Raw genomic sequence first — 13,980 nt, 5'->3', positions numbered from 1 at the left:
TTTGCTATTTTTTACACATTTTCTTGTTGATGTTCATGCTCCCTGTCACTGTCCAAAGAGTCGGGACACAAAAAATTGGAGTTTTTGCGGGAGAACACGAATTACAAAAGGATGAACCAAACAGGGAAGTTGGCAATTACTTAGTTGTAGTACAAATACATCTTATGGCTGATTTTTAAAGGGCTTCTCAACCATAAGGATGCCGCGCTCCCAGAGGGCTTCGGCGAACTCCAAGCGGTCTTCGTATTCGTTCGGAAGTGTCTCCATGGGCGGCAGATCTTTGATCTTTATGTATTCGGGATAGGCATGAATTAGTATCTGTATGGTGGTGGCCTGGCTGAGCTCCAGCTCAAAGAAGTTTGGCTCGTATTTGCAGTACTCCAAGGCGTTGTCCGTGTAGTAGTAGCAGCGCAGGACACCGTCGTCGCTGGTGAGGCGCACGATATTGGCACGCAGCAGACGCACTGCCGTCGACACTGTGAACTTGTAGCCATGCGAGCAGCGGCCATTTGCGTCCGCGGTGTGCCGCATCCCGAACACAGTGCGCTTCATCTCCGCGGGCGCAATGGTGGGCGGCAGGGCCTCGTGTTGGAATCGTATGGCCAGCTGGTCCAGGGCTTGATCGATCTGATTGGCGGTGGGCACCATGCGCTGTGCCAGTTTCTGGATATGTTGGATCATCTTTTGCCGCTGCTGCCCCTTGAGACTATCATTGGCCGCGCCCAGATTCTGCCAGATGTTCAGCGGCAGGCCCTTGCGCAGACTCAAGCTCTGCTCGACACTCCCAGCAACGACCAGGGGCATAAGTTTCTCCATCAGATTGGCATACGACTGCTGCTGGTAGGCGCTGAGCGTAATGTGCAGCGAATGCGAGTTCTTCTCTGTGAGGGCCTGGTGGATCCAGCCGCGTGGAAAGTACAGCACATCGCCGGGATGCAGCACGATGTCCATGAGGGGTTCCCCGAGCTCAGCCTGGCTGAGGTTGCCCGACGATACGCGGGGCAGTTCTTTGGTGGGCGGGTAGATGCGCCAGCGCTTCTTGCCCTCCACCTGGAGCACAAAGGCTTCAATGTCATCGTAGTGCGGAGCGAATCCCTGGCTCTCGGGTGGCGTCAGATAGACATTGGCCCCCACCAGGCAGTGGAAGTACTCCTGCAGCTTGCTGCACAACTGCCGCAGCCCCTCAAGGTAGGTGGAGGGATTCAGGATGCGGATGCTGCAGCCGCGTCGATAGTGGGCCCAAACACTGGGCGGCAAGGCACGACCGTCCGGGTTTAAGGTCTGCCGCACGCCGTCCTCGTAGCTGGTTACATCGATGTTGGTAGTGTACTCCACGTGGTTCTGCAGCAGCATCTGGTCGATCATACTGAATGAAATTAGATCGCAGAATCTGTCCGGGCTTGTGCTGGCCACTCGGAACGCCTCCTTCTCCCAGTGTTCACTCAAGAAGGTGGCCATTGTCATCGGTGCAATGAGCGCGGCCAGTGCCCGCTCTCCCTCTTTAATGCTGTTAATCTTGTGTAGCTCCACGCCGTTCTCAGACTTCACTAAACCGATGTTAATGCTGCATGGCATGCTGGCCACGGGTTCCACCTTGACTGGCAGCGCATTCTTCTTGCTGAGCAGAGGACATGAAGGAGCCACAGCCGGGAGGGCTTGGGATGCCTTTTTATTTTTGGTCGGTAGTGGACACGATTTGGCATTTGCTGTGGCAACTGGCAGCGACTTGCGTTTGTTGCTGGCGCTGGTGGACGCCTTTGGCTGCTGTCCTGCTAGTGTGACCCTGGCAGCCGATGTCGACGGGCCCTCTGGAGTGGATGAAGTGCGCTTGGCGCCACTGGGGTTGCCATTCAACTCATTATCGAGGCGTCGCTTCAGTGACTGGCGTTTATTGACCAGTGATTCCGGTGAGGATTGGGACTGGCTGGCTGTGCTAGAGTGGCTATTCAGCGTGTATTCCTCGAGGGAGTCATCCGAACGGGCGCTGCAATGGCTGGTCTCGCTGCCGTAGCTTATGTCGCTGTCGCTGCCGCTGCCGGAGCTGTCATCCTCGCTGCTACTGGAGTTAGCGGCGTCGCTGTAGCTGCCGTTCTTCTGTGCCTGACCGTTCTGCTTGACACCATTTTGGGTGGCCAAGTTTCTGTTACCGTTTCTGGCGGCCACGTTCTTGTTGGTGTTTTTGGCGGCCACGTTCTTGCCGGCATTCTTTGTTCCTTTTTGTGCATTCTTTGCGGTTGGGGGGCTGCGGTAGGCGGCAAAAGCCGACACCAATTTCTTCTTCTCAGACATCTTGACACTGTTAAAATGTAATATAATCAGTCGATTGTCAAATACCAGTTACATTCAATGACATTCAATGTTCAAATTTTAGCACCGAAAATAAATTTTAGCCTCTCTCTCTCGCTCTCACGTGCACAAGCAGTGTGACCATCAAATATACTGCACGACCCTCAAAAATATAATTCTAAATATACCGTGAATGCTCAATATTTTTTCTCGATTTTGATCTTCTTTTTAATATTACCAGCTAGTTAGGACTCTTGCCGCTTAAACTATAGTTTTACCCGAAGCATCAATAAATTTAGCTGGCCTTCAGGACCTATTTGTATTGTATTGCTTATCAAATAGGTCTACCAAAAACACTAGCATACAACTTTACGCGAGTGGGAATGGAATGGTACGTAATTTGGCAACTTGTGGCTTGTCAGAAAACAGGCATTTGTCTCTCTGAGGGTAGAGAGAGTTGAAAAAGTGGATGGTCATCGCCACAGCTCTTGGCTTCCGCCACAAAAAAGACGTTTATATGTACCAAATGTGTAGTTAACGTGTAGTTACCAGAACGTATATCTCTGGTATTTTTTCACAATGGAAGGTATATTTCAGAGGGTCAGGCGGCATTTTTAATCGTTAAATCCGCAGTCACACTGGTCGCACGTTTGTTAGTTTATATTTTTCTCGCGCGGAAAGGAAATAACAACGAAACGACACGAAGCGAAAGCAGCAGCCGTGTGTAATTACTAGACAAAGCGATAAGCTGGGCAGAAATTGAATAAATAAAAGGGACCAGTGTGTGGTGTGTGACAATCACTTGGCACAATCCAGTCGTCAGGACAGGCAGGGACAGAGGACAGAGGCGTGTAAATAGGCAGGGCTGTTGAGCGCGTGAGAGTGGGACGAGAGAGGACGAAATCAAAGACAGGGCTGTGAAGCCAAAACCAGGTGTTTACAACTTATTACTCACTCTCTCTCTCTATATCTTTCTCTCTCGCCATATATTTGTGTATGTGTGTGTTCCTGTGCCGCCTGTGTGTGCGTGTGCGTGAATAACAATATCAAACAATTCATGCAAAAAACTATAATAGATTACTGATAAATAACAGCAATTGTTTATTTTTTTTTATATATTTTTTTATGGTTGCTGTTGTGCCTTGGGACACACACAGCGGAGTAAACGAACATTTCCAATTCCTACAATTTGGTTTCTAACTACTTGAAACCAAAATGGCCCCAGCACTGAGCAAACTGGCCAACAATCAAAGCGCCATTGTTGGTGTGGTAGGCATGACGGCAGCCGTGGGGATAATTGCCTACGGCAAGATGTCCAACAAAAAGAGGTGAGTGTACCCCCCCGCTGTACAATACGATCCCCATTCCCCATTGCTCACACAGACAACCTAATCGAAATATCATCAGTACAATAATCTCTTTGGCGTGCTCTCCTGGCCCGCCTTTTGTTTATATACTGCTTATACTATGCTATTATTTTGACCAGCCAGCGCAAAACATTGGGGAAGGTCTCGGTCGGGGTCTTTTCAAAATTGTGCTTGACATTGAATTTGATTTACGATACGCGGGTATTTACGCTAAGCCTGCACTCTGCTGCCCCAAGCCACAGCCCCCCCTCAGACCGTTGCAGTTGTTGCAATTATTGCGGTTCTCTGACGCTCTCTTTACATACATACCTCTCTCTCTGTGTGTGTGTGATCGTACGATGCCCGGTAGTGGGTTGTCTTTGAAACTGGTTTATTGATCACATTTGATGCATTTTATACTCGTCCACCTGCCTTTCGATTTCTCTCTGCACTAGCCTCAAGGACAGCCAGCTAGCTACGAGCAGCTGTTCCGTTATGTTCCGACTGAACTTGCTCCCTCCCAAGATCTCAATGGAAGAGGGCGGGGTAATGGGTTGCATGGCCCCAGTTAAGGCTTTCACTCTGCCTGGCTGTGTGTTTGTGTGGATTTTTTGTTCATTCCAAGAGCCGCTCTGCTGCACTCTCTGAGAGAGAAAGAGAGAGAGAGAGAGAGAGATTCAGAATAATCTCTATAATGTGGTGTTGCACACTTAACGCTTTCTCTCCAATCATTCGCTACAAATTGCCACAATTGATGCAGATCCCCACGCGACCACAATCTATCTCTTAATCTGTATAGGAAAGGGTTCTTCACTGCTTCCTCACTTGAGGCCTTCACTTCACTATCCCCACTTACTGCGCCAAGTGCCCGCCTCTGAGTAGCCGCCTGCATGTGGGATAACGGTCGAAACAAGTGCAGAGATCGACAGCCGACGGCCGCACAAGAGATTCGCTGTACAAAGTCTGCCCGTGGTCAACAGTGCCAGCACATTTTACAATCGAAATTTGATGATGTGCAGACCGACCGTGGCCCCGCCACGTTTCGGGGTTCTCGTTTCGATGGACTTGGGGTTTCGGGGGCGCTAATCTTATCTGCAGGCCAGACGGTTCCCATATTAACCAATGCTACAGCTATCGGTGTTAGTGGCGGCCCTCGAAGTGATTAGACTGATTGCCTGTTACCACCCCCATTTGCTGGGATCGGAGCCATGCGATACGGATACCAGCATTATGCTACATCTATTTCTGGTCTAATTTAATTGAATTCTATTTGCATGACCAAAGCAATTAATTAGAGAGAGAAAGAGATTGTGGCTTGTGGGTATTTCCGCTGGGAATGTGGTTGGGATCACTCGATAATTGTCTCGATAATGGTCTCGATATCAGTCAGCAATCGACTTGTTGTTTGCTCTTTCCACACTTTCTGTGTGCACTTTGGAAAGCAATAAAAACATTTTAATGGGCTGCCGCCGCTGCCCGTTCCCGCCGTTCCCCGTCCCCGCCGTTCCCCGTTGCCCACCTGTTGTGTGGAATGGCCGGTAAATTTATGCGACGTATTGCATATTTTCGCGCCCTACGCCTGATCCGTTGTGGCATATCAGTTCTGCTGATGCTTGCTGATGCAAGCTGACTCACAACAGGGTATGCACTACCTACCCGCGGGCGCACACTCGAAACGCAAATGCAAATCTACACGACCCCAAGCCGCAAGTCTAACAACTTTGACATCCAGCCACAGCAGCAGCAGCAGCCCCCTTCAATGCAATTAAACACGTAGCCAGACAGCCAGCCAGCCAGACAGCCAGCCAGCTAGCCGGTCAGGGTGCTGCTGTATGAAGCTTGAGGCTTGGAGTGGGGGTGAAAGCGTATGTGGAGTTGGCCAACAATTGCATCATCCCTATGGACACACGGAGGACAGGTGCCACAAGTGTCACAATTTAATGGCATCCCGAGTATGAGTATCAAACATAAATATTACGAGACACGAGTGCGGTGCGAGTACCCGGTAGTAGGTACCTTAATGACTGGCAAGTGAGATCTACCACGGGGCTGGGGCTTGGGCTGGGGCTGGGGCTTGGGCCGTGCCGGGTCTACACTTATACAAATGAGACTTTGCATGATTCTGGTTTCGTTTTTTTGCGGGTTCCCTTTTGCTATTCCTACGCCGAGTATTTGACCGACCCGCAGACAGACAGACAGGCAGACCCGCCAGAATAAATGCTAATTTCGGTTGTAGTTGTAGTCCGTCGCGTCGTCATATTCCACAGGTAGACAGACAACCGAACAAGACAAGAGAGCGAGCGCACTTCTCGTCTCATTTCTCACTTCTTCAGGTGTACGAGTGTGTGTGTGTGTGTGCCTGCGTGTGTGTCGGTTTGGGTAACTGTTGCGTAACATTGGCAAAAACGTTTATTTCGGACCACAACCTAAACGGTAAACTGAAAACGGTGAAAAGAGTTGTTGTGGTTCTTTCTTTGGTATTTTCTTTATTTCTATTATTAACTGTTTGTCAGATTTCTCATATTGTAGTTACATTACGCCTCAATTAGCCCGCAAACATTGGGCATACTCATTGGGCTAGCCCCCACCTCTCTCATCCTCCGTCTTGCGGCCTTTCTCCCTGTTGGCAACAGGTTGGTCGTCTCGCCCCGTCTCCCTCTATGTAATGTAAATCTCCTTCTACTGCTGTAAATTGCTGTAAACTTGCGCACATCCAATGTCGCAGTTTCGTGTAATTGCGAGCCAAACTAATTTTGCGCGTGAAATTAAATCTCAATTTGAATACTGATTTACGGGGGATGCATTTACGAAGCGGAGAGACACCAGCCAGCCAGCCAGCCAGCCAGCCAGCCAGCCAGCCAGCTGGATTGCAGTAACTTCTGGGAGAGCGCGGTGCAGCAGCCGAGCCGATCGATCGATAGATGAAGAAAGTTCTCTCTCGTGCATACATATGTATGTACATGTACATACACGTGTACATGTTCTATACCAGCGTTCCGTAACGGGAATGGGTTTGTGTTTGGCAAATGTTCGTCAGCAGGGAGCAAGCGGGTGAAAGAGGGAGATGCAAACTGGAATACATATGCATGTATATCTGTATTTGTTTCGCACATGTTTATCAGTACGATAAGAGAGAGCCCGAAACGAGCGATCAGATAGGCAAGAGGCTAGGCTAGGCCAAAAGAAAAGAAAAAGAACAGTTGAACTTTGCTCCCTGCCTTGAGAAATCGGGCCGGCCCCTGAGTCAGCAGCCCCCCAAAATCTGCTGCTGCTTGTCTTCCTCCTATTTATGTACATTTGTACCTCTCTCATCTCGTGTTTGGGTTCAATGTGCCGCCAGCCAATCGATTGCCGGTGGGCGATAAGCAACGGCGAAAAGACAGTTCGGTCCATCGAAAGATAGTGAAGGTAAGGAAGGTGTGTGCGGTGTGGGGTGTTGGGAGAGTAAGTGAGCGCGATGGAGACTCACCGATCGAACGACCTATGGACCCAAACACATGTTGCACGAGCAAGCGCGCGCCCGCGCATGCGGCGAACAGAAAGAAAAGAAAAGAAAACGAGTTTAATACACGGATTTCCAAATAAGGAAGTGCCAAACGATAAATACAGACAATACAAGAGCATTACGAATAAATTAGAGAGCCGTCGCTGCCGGCCCATGGCGTTTGGAATTCAAGAAATGGCCGAGTCATCGCGACTCATCATCTTTTGTGTCTATGGCTGCGCGCGACACCTACAGCATAGAGAGAGTCATGATAACCCAGACATGAGCTTTGTACTTTGTCTTGCCCCAGTCCCCAGAGCCTCAGAGCCCCGCCAGCTGCAAACAAACCGAAGCAGTTGTCTGCGATATCTGCTGCAATTCCACCTGTCTGACCTTTGGCTAGTGTCTGCGATTGTAGGCACCCGTCCCCAATGACAATCCCCTTACTTTGCTATGATTTAAAAATCCTTTTTGTCTGGCTTGCAGAAAATCCAGCTATGAGGACAAGATTCAGTACACAATCGCCGAGAAGAAGGATAAGAAGGCCAACAAGGCGCATGTCAATTCAGTATTCTTCAAACAGCTGCGAAAGCTGCTCCGTAAGTCCTTTGACTGCTTAATCCATGCAGAGTGCACGCTTTAAATGCTTTCTGTTTGTCCCTGCAGCCATACTCATTCCTGGATTCTGGAGCGTGGAGACGGGACTGCTGGTCCTGGTGGCCGCCGCACTGATTGGCCGTTCGGTGAGCGACATCTGGATGATACAGAATGCGACGGTTGTGGAGAGCACCATCATACATATGAATAAAACGAAATTCAAGGCGGCTCTGCTCAAATATCTAACAGCCCTGCCAGCGGTAAGACTATCACTGCTAAAAGGCTCAAGGCTATTGCTAATGCCCTGCCCACTTGCAGATCTCTGTGGTAACCAATGTCCTGAAGTGGAGTCTGGGCGAGCTGAAGCTTCGCTTTCGCACAAATCTGACGCATCATCTGTACAATCAATACCTGAAGTAGGTTTGAGGTGCTCGCATCTTGAAACATAAATCTTATTCTGATTTCTTCGCCTCTTTAGCGGCTACACGTACTACAAAATGTCAAATCTGGACAATAGAATAGCAAACGCGGACCAGCTGCTGACAACGGACATCGACAAGTTCTGTGAGAGCGCCACGGATCTTTACTCGAACATTAGCAAGCCCGTGCTGGATATATTCATCTATGTTTACCGACTGACGGTGAATCTGGGCGGCAAGACGCCCTCCATCCTTATGCTGTACCTGTTGATTGCCGGTGTGTTCCTCACACGCCTGCGCCGCCCCACCGGCCGCCTCACCGTCGAGGAGCAGAAGCTGGAGGGAGAGTTCCGGTATGTGAACAGCAGGCTGATTACCAACTCGGAGGAGGTGGCCTTCTATCAGGGCAATGTGCGCGAGAAGCTCACCCTGTTGGCCAGCTACTCCAAGCTGCGTGCACATCTGAGCAAGTTCCTTGAGTTCCGCGTCAGCATGGGCATCATCGACAACATCATCGGCAAATGTATGTCCATCCTCGCATTGGGCTCCCTCCTCTGCTTTGTCTCTTAAATGTTTTTGTTGTTGCAGACTTTGCCTCCATTGTGGGCTTCTATGCTGTGTCCATACCCTTCTTCACCGAAAATCATCCTCTGCTCTCTGGGGAGCACAGCGGACAGCGTCTGCAGGCCTACTACACATACGGCCGGATGCTGGTGAAGCTGGCGGAGGCTATTGGCCGCCTGGTGTTGGCCGGACGGGAAATGTCACGCCTTGCGGGCTTCACCGCTCGCATGACCGAGCTGATCAAGGTGCTGGGTGATCTCAACAAGGGCACCTACGAGCGGACCATGGTCAATGGCAATAATATCACCCAGAATGCCAGCGGCTCTGGAGCGGATAGCTTTGGGCCCAACAAGGGCATCATGTGCTTCGAGGACAACATCATCCGGTTCGAGCAAGTGCCTTTGGTTACGCCCAATGGCGATGTGCTGCTCAAGGAGCTGACCTTTGAAGTCAAGTAAGTGGCTGCAGCTGAAGCGCCTTTCGGTCTTTGACTCTCTGTTCCTGCAGATCTGGCACCAATGTTCTGGTTTGCGGACCCAATGGCTGCGGCAAGTCCTCGCTGTTCCGCATCCTTGGCGAGCTGTGGCCCACGTGGGGTGGCAAGGTGACAAAGCCCTCAAGGGGGAAGCTCTTCTACATACCTCAGAGGCCCTACATGACGCTGGGCACATTGCGCGATCAGGTATTTCCCTTTGATTGCATTTCCCATTTCCCATTTCCCTTTGATGACACCAACGATCTCCCTCTCTATTCCACGTAGATCATCTATCCGCACACGCGTGAGGATATGCGACGAATGGGCCAGTCGGATGAGGATCTCATGCACTACTTGGACATTGTTCAGCTGACGTATCTGGAGCAGCGGGAGAATGGCCTGGATGCCATCGAGGACTGGATCGATGTGCTGTCGGGAGGTGAGAAGCAGCGCGTGGCCATGGCCCGACTCTTCTACCATCGGCCGCAGTTTGCCATTCTCGATGAGTGCACCAGCGCCGTGTCCGTGGATGTTGAGGGCAAAATGTACAGCTACTGCCGGGAGGTGGGCATCACGCTATTCACAGTCTCGCATCGTAAATCGCTGTGGGTCCATCACGACTACTACCTGCAGTTCGATGGCCGAGGCAGCTACGAGTTTGAGGCAATCGACCAGGACAAGGAGCATTTCGGCTCCTAAATTAGCTTCCATTAACTACGCTTCCCAATGCTCGATGGCAGCAATTCTTCACTCTCCAACATGCAATTTCCACGTGCAATTTCCGCTTCATTTTAGGCTTTAACTTTTTTGCGTTTGTTTGGTGCTGGCAAATCCTTGCTCCCACTCCAATTCTCGGCTCTAACTCTACCTCTACCTCGACCGTCGTTTCTTGCTTCGCTTTATGATGTGTGATTTGATTATTCCTTTCCTTGTTCCCTGGCTAATTCTATTCGGCTTTTAGTTGTGCTTGTACCCACAGATAACAGCTAGCAGAGTTTGGTGATTAGAGATTTAAGCGTAAAGTATAGTAAAACAGCCCTGACCCCAACCCACAAGGATGACAAATGATTATCGACAGAGAGTCTATATAGCAAAGAACATTTTTTAGTAAATTTATACGACAAATATACACAATATAAATACATACACAAACAGATATATACACTAAATATATATTCATAGAATGCGTACACAAGTGTCCCCCCTAGTGATTTGTAAACTACACATTCGATTATCCTTTTATTTGCCTTTTGCTTTTATGTTTTTCTTTTGTATTTCTCGGTTTTAAATTGGAGCTTTATTTTTGTTTTGTTTTTAAATGGATCTTTTTGCAACACGTGCGAGTGTGTCAGTGCAGTGAAATGCAATAAAATGTGTACATAAATAATATAAAATAATGAGACAAAAAAAAATCAGACGGGCGTGTACATTTAATTTGCTTACTTAGGGGGAAAACACTAAGCTAAGATGTCCAATATCGATGGGAATGGGACTGGGACTGCCGTTCAATTCTTTCGCTTGGGCTTTTTGCTTTCCATCAGACTCATGATGGTCTTGCGCATATCCTCCGTTTCCTTCAGCTCCGTCTCCAGATGCTCGATCTGCTCCTTCTTCTCCTGCAGCTGTGTCTCCAGCACGGACACGAGATCTTCCGACTTTTTGCGACCCTCGCGCTGCTCCTCGAGGCTCTTGTGCGTTTTGGCCAGCTCACGATCGCGCTCCTCAATGCCGCGCATCTTCTCCTTGATGTCCTGCTCATACGCCAGCACAGACTTCTTTAGCTTGTCGATGCGTGAAGTCTACAAAGGAAAGGATTTCAGTACCGCAAATGGAATGCTCTCTTGACTCTTACGCTATCCTTGCTGAAGGTCTCCAGCTTGGTGAGCTCTTCGCACTTGGAGCTCAGTTTTGCTTTCAGCTCTTCGCAGTCCGTTCGGAGGCCGGCCACTTCCGATCTCTTGACGGCCAGCCGGCGCTCGCTGGCCTTCAAGTGATCCTCGTTCTCGGATAGCTGCTTCAGCAAGTTGCTCATGTTGCTCTTCAGCTTGTCTGTCTGCTGTTTGAGATCCTTCGACTGTATTTGCAGCCTAAACAAATGGAGGGAAAGTACAACTTGGAGTCAATCTTTGAACTTGTGCACTTTCACTTACCTTTCCTGGCTGATGAGCAGCTCAAAGTTCTTGGTCTGAAACTGTTCCAGTTCGGCATTCTGGACATTGGACAGCTGGGTGCTGGCAATCAATTGATTGTTGGCCTGTTCCAGCCGCTGCTGGACGCTCAGCATGCCGCTCTTGAGGCTGTCGATGCGATGGTTGTACAATTCGATCACCTGCGAGACGGGCACCGACTGCAGCTCGTTGCGCCTCACAATGCCGCTTATGTTGTCGACCAGTGACCCGACGCGCTGCGACAGTTCCTTGTTAATGAACGTGCGATGGCACTTGAGGATCGAGCTGAGTGTGTACCACTGCTGCTGCTGCTGCGGTGCTGCCTCAGCAGCAGCCGACGAGCAATTCAGTCGTCCACTATTGATGCTTGCCAAATGCTGCGGACGAGATGCAAATGCAAATTGGATGCCAAAACAAGAAGTGAAAGGATTTTAATCTCGCTCACCTTGGCCACGGCCGACGTGGGGAAGTGCTCGAATCGGGCAATCTGTAGAACGGCCGCCACAACCTGCTCGTTGCCACTGGCCATGCCCCGGGCCAGGGTGTACTGCAGCTGGGGCTGCTCCAGAAGAGAGCAACACTTCTCGAGGTACGCCTTCTTGGCAATGCTGGCAAAATTGATGAGCAGCAGCAGGCAGAAGATGGCCTTTGCCACCTCGGCCTGTGCCAGCGACTGGCCGCTCAGGGACTGTGGCGTCAGGGCGAGCGGAGAGGCCAAGATCTTATCAAAGTACGACTCGGACACTTTCGATAGCACCAACTTCTCCGTCTTGGGCTCGCACAGTAGATCCAGCAGCAGGCGTAGAATGGCAACGACATGGGCGGGCTTCGTCTCGGGCCGCTCGGCACTGGCCACCAGGCTGACGAGATTGGCTGGCTCGCGGGCAATCTGCTGCGCCACGGCAGCACCCTTGCCACGGCGCAGCAGCGTGGAGAGCAGCTCAATGGCCGCCACGCCGCACAGATCGGAGACCAGCCACTCGCCGAGCATCTCGTACAGACGCGGCGTAATGGCGTCCAGGCTGATGACGTTGCTCTGCTCATCGGACAGATCCAGAATGTAGCTGATGAGGCGGAAGACCAGATCCAGGCAGATCTGTTGATGCTTTCGCGTATCCTCGTGCGAGTCGTCCATGGTGCTGCGTGAGTCGATTTGCTGAAAACATTCGAGAGTGTCGATGATAATGGAATGATGTATGACCTGAGTCTGCTGCTTACATCCAATAGCTTTTCGACATCCTCGCAGTAGTGGCTGTGGGAGAGCATGGCCTGGTGGAGGCCCGCATGGCTCTGGGAGTCCAGCAGATAGTCCACAATGTGCCGCAGCTGGGCGACGTTCCAGTTCTTGAGGCAGTCCTCGATGCCCGCGAAGCATGTCCGCAGGAAGGTGTGCAGTTCGCGCTGCTCAAAGGCGTGCACATCCTCGGAGAGGATGATGAGCATTTTGTAGGCGAGCAGGCCGTACTTCATGATGCGCTTGCAGAAGCTCGATATGTTCACGCTGCGCAGGAAGAGGAACAGCACCACAAAGTTCTTGTAGCAGAGATTCACCAGTATGGAGAGGGCCAGCAGGGCGTGCGCCGTCGGCTGTGCGCCGTCACCGTCGCCCTCCACATTGTGGACAATGTCCACCAGATGCTCGAGCACCACTGGCAGATACGGCTCCTCCCAGGCGATGTGTATGCCGTAGGTGAGGTCCTGCAGCAGCACCAGCAGCTGATACACGCGCTCCTCGCGCTCCGTCTTCTTCAGCAGAAAACTCAGCAGCGGCACAAAGCAGAACTTCTCGACAATGGCCACACGCGCCTCTAGATTCCGGCTGCAGTGCCGCACCAGTGCCACGCATGCCCACACCACCTCACACTCCCCGTCCAGGGCACTGGACGTCAGCGCATGCAGATCCATAAAGAAGCGCGCCAGCTCCAGATTGCCGGGCGTCGGTGCAAAATAATGCGGCTGCACCTTTGTGCCCAGCAGCGCTATGCTGCGGTGCAGATACACCAGCGACTCCTCGGTCTTTAGCTGATGGTAGGTGGCTGCCTTGTCGCTGAATTCTCTCATATATCCAATCGCCTCTGCCACTCCTGCATCCTGATGGGCCAGCGACGAGTGCTGCTGCGGCGACTCGCTGTTGTTGTTGCTGCAGTTGCCGATGGTGCCACTGCTGCTGCTGCCGCCTTTGCCGTTGGTGGCCACTGTGGGAATCCTAAGCGTAGACATTCTGTTGCCAACACAATACACGGCACTCGAAAATTTTCCAATTTTTTGCCACAAAAAAATTGTTTATTTCGAAAGTCTGTAATCGCTTGGCGCTAGTAGTATCGATAGCAAATATCATGTATCGATATGTTCCCAAGCAGCACTGGCTAAAGCCAACGATTGATTGGCAACGCGGCAGGGCGCTTGTACTTTTTTGCTCGAGTTGACAGCCTCGGTTTTAACAAGGTTGGCAGCTTCGTTTTAGCAAGAGCGGGCAAAAATTCGAATTTGAAAATAGCCAGCTAAGGGGGTGGTTGGGCAGTCTCCTTCAGCTTCGGTTATTTAACACACGCACACACACGTGCGTTACATTTTAAATGGCGCATAAATTGTGAAAAGTTCATGCAAAAATCAAAACGAAATATTTTTGCTGGACAGCAGC

General features: G+C 50.7%; 3 protein-coding genes across 5 annotated transcripts; 1 reads left to right on the top strand and 2 right to left on the bottom strand.

Annotated features, from left to right (window-relative positions):
* Positions 1 to 17: 17 nt before the first annotated feature.
* Positions 18 to 2,420, bottom strand: LOC117891625 (bifunctional lysine-specific demethylase and histidyl-hydroxylase NO66). Its single transcript, XM_034797167.1, has one exon. The coding sequence runs from the start codon at positions 2,287 to 2,289 to the stop codon at positions 163 to 165; it is 2,127 nt and encodes a 708-aa protein (XP_034653058.1). The 5' UTR covers positions 2,290 to 2,420; the 3' UTR covers positions 18 to 162.
* Positions 2,421 to 2,941: 521 nt separating this feature from the next.
* LOC117890716 (ATP-binding cassette sub-family D member 3) lies at positions 2,942 to 10,442 on the top strand. 2 transcript variants are annotated; one of them, XM_034795771.1, is made up of 9 exons: positions 2,942 to 3,010; positions 3,444 to 3,614; positions 7,603 to 7,715; positions 7,783 to 7,973; positions 8,032 to 8,129; positions 8,192 to 8,655; positions 8,721 to 9,150; positions 9,204 to 9,378; positions 9,457 to 10,442. In XM_034795771.1, the coding sequence occupies exons 2-9, from the start codon at positions 3,502 to 3,504 to the stop codon at positions 9,868 to 9,870; spliced, it is 1,998 nt and encodes a 665-aa protein (XP_034651662.1). In that variant the 5' UTR covers positions 2,942 to 3,010; positions 3,444 to 3,501; the 3' UTR covers positions 9,871 to 10,442. The 2 variants fall into 2 exon arrangements, with proteins under 2 accessions (XP_034651662.1, XP_034651652.1); XM_034795761.1 differs by having other exon boundaries at positions 2,965 to 3,219.
* Positions 10,443 to 10,516: 74 nt separating this feature from the next.
* LOC117890708 lies at positions 10,517 to 13,672 on the bottom strand. Of its 2 annotated transcripts, none has more exons than XM_034795749.1 (5): positions 12,558 to 13,672; positions 11,785 to 12,495; positions 11,322 to 11,716; positions 11,020 to 11,258; positions 10,517 to 10,966 (listed from the first exon to the last, which is right to left on the bottom strand). In XM_034795749.1, exons 1-5 carry the CDS (start codon positions 13,557 to 13,559, stop codon positions 10,677 to 10,679), a joined length of 2,637 nt encoding a protein of 878 aa, XP_034651640.1. In that variant the 5' UTR covers positions 13,560 to 13,672; the 3' UTR covers positions 10,517 to 10,676. The 2 variants fall into 2 exon arrangements, with proteins under 2 accessions (XP_034651640.1, XP_034651629.1); XM_034795738.1 differs by having other exon boundaries at positions 10,517 to 10,970; positions 11,024 to 11,258.
* Between the last annotated feature and the right edge of the window lie 308 nt (positions 13,673 to 13,980).

This window comes from Drosophila subobscura, chromosome A (assembly GCF_008121235.1).
Source record: "Drosophila subobscura isolate 14011-0131.10 chromosome A, UCBerk_Dsub_1.0, whole genome shotgun sequence".
Classification (NCBI taxonomy): Eukaryota; Metazoa; Arthropoda; class Insecta; order Diptera; family Drosophilidae; genus Drosophila; species Drosophila subobscura.
This window is presented reverse-complemented; position numbering and strand designations above follow the sequence as displayed.

What these genes read in the sequence shown, in the direction of transcription:
- LOC117891625 (XM_034797167.1), bottom strand. Translation starts at nt 2,289, where the DNA reads ATGTCTGAGAAGAAGAAATTGGTGTCGGCTTTTGCCGCCTACCGCAGC.
- LOC117890716 (XM_034795771.1), top strand. Translation starts at nt 3,502, where the DNA reads ATGGCCCCAGCACTGAGCAAACTGGCCAACAATCAAAGCGCCATTGTT. An exon ending in ACAGCTGCGAAAGCTGCTCC is followed by an intron (nt 7,716 to 7,782) that starts GTAAGTCCTTTG and finishes TTGTCCCTGCAG; the next exon opens with CCATACTCATTCCTGGATTC. An exon ending in CGACAACATCATCGGCAAAT is followed by an intron (nt 8,656 to 8,720) that starts GTATGTCCATCC and finishes TTGTTGTTGCAG; the next exon opens with ACTTTGCCTCCATTGTGGGC.
- LOC117890708 (XM_034795749.1), bottom strand. Translation starts at nt 13,559, where the DNA reads ATGTCTACGCTTAGGATTCCCACAGTGGCCACCAACGGCAAAGGCGGC. An exon ending in CCACGTCGGCCGTGGCCAAG is followed by an intron (nt 11,717 to 11,784) that starts GTGAGCGAGATT and finishes TCTCGTCCGCAG; the next exon opens with CATTTGGCAAGCATCAATAG. An exon ending in CTTCAGCAAGGATAGCGTAA is followed by an intron (nt 10,967 to 11,019) that starts GAGTCAAGAGAG and finishes CTTTGTAGACTT; the next exon opens with CACGCATCGACAAGCTAAAG.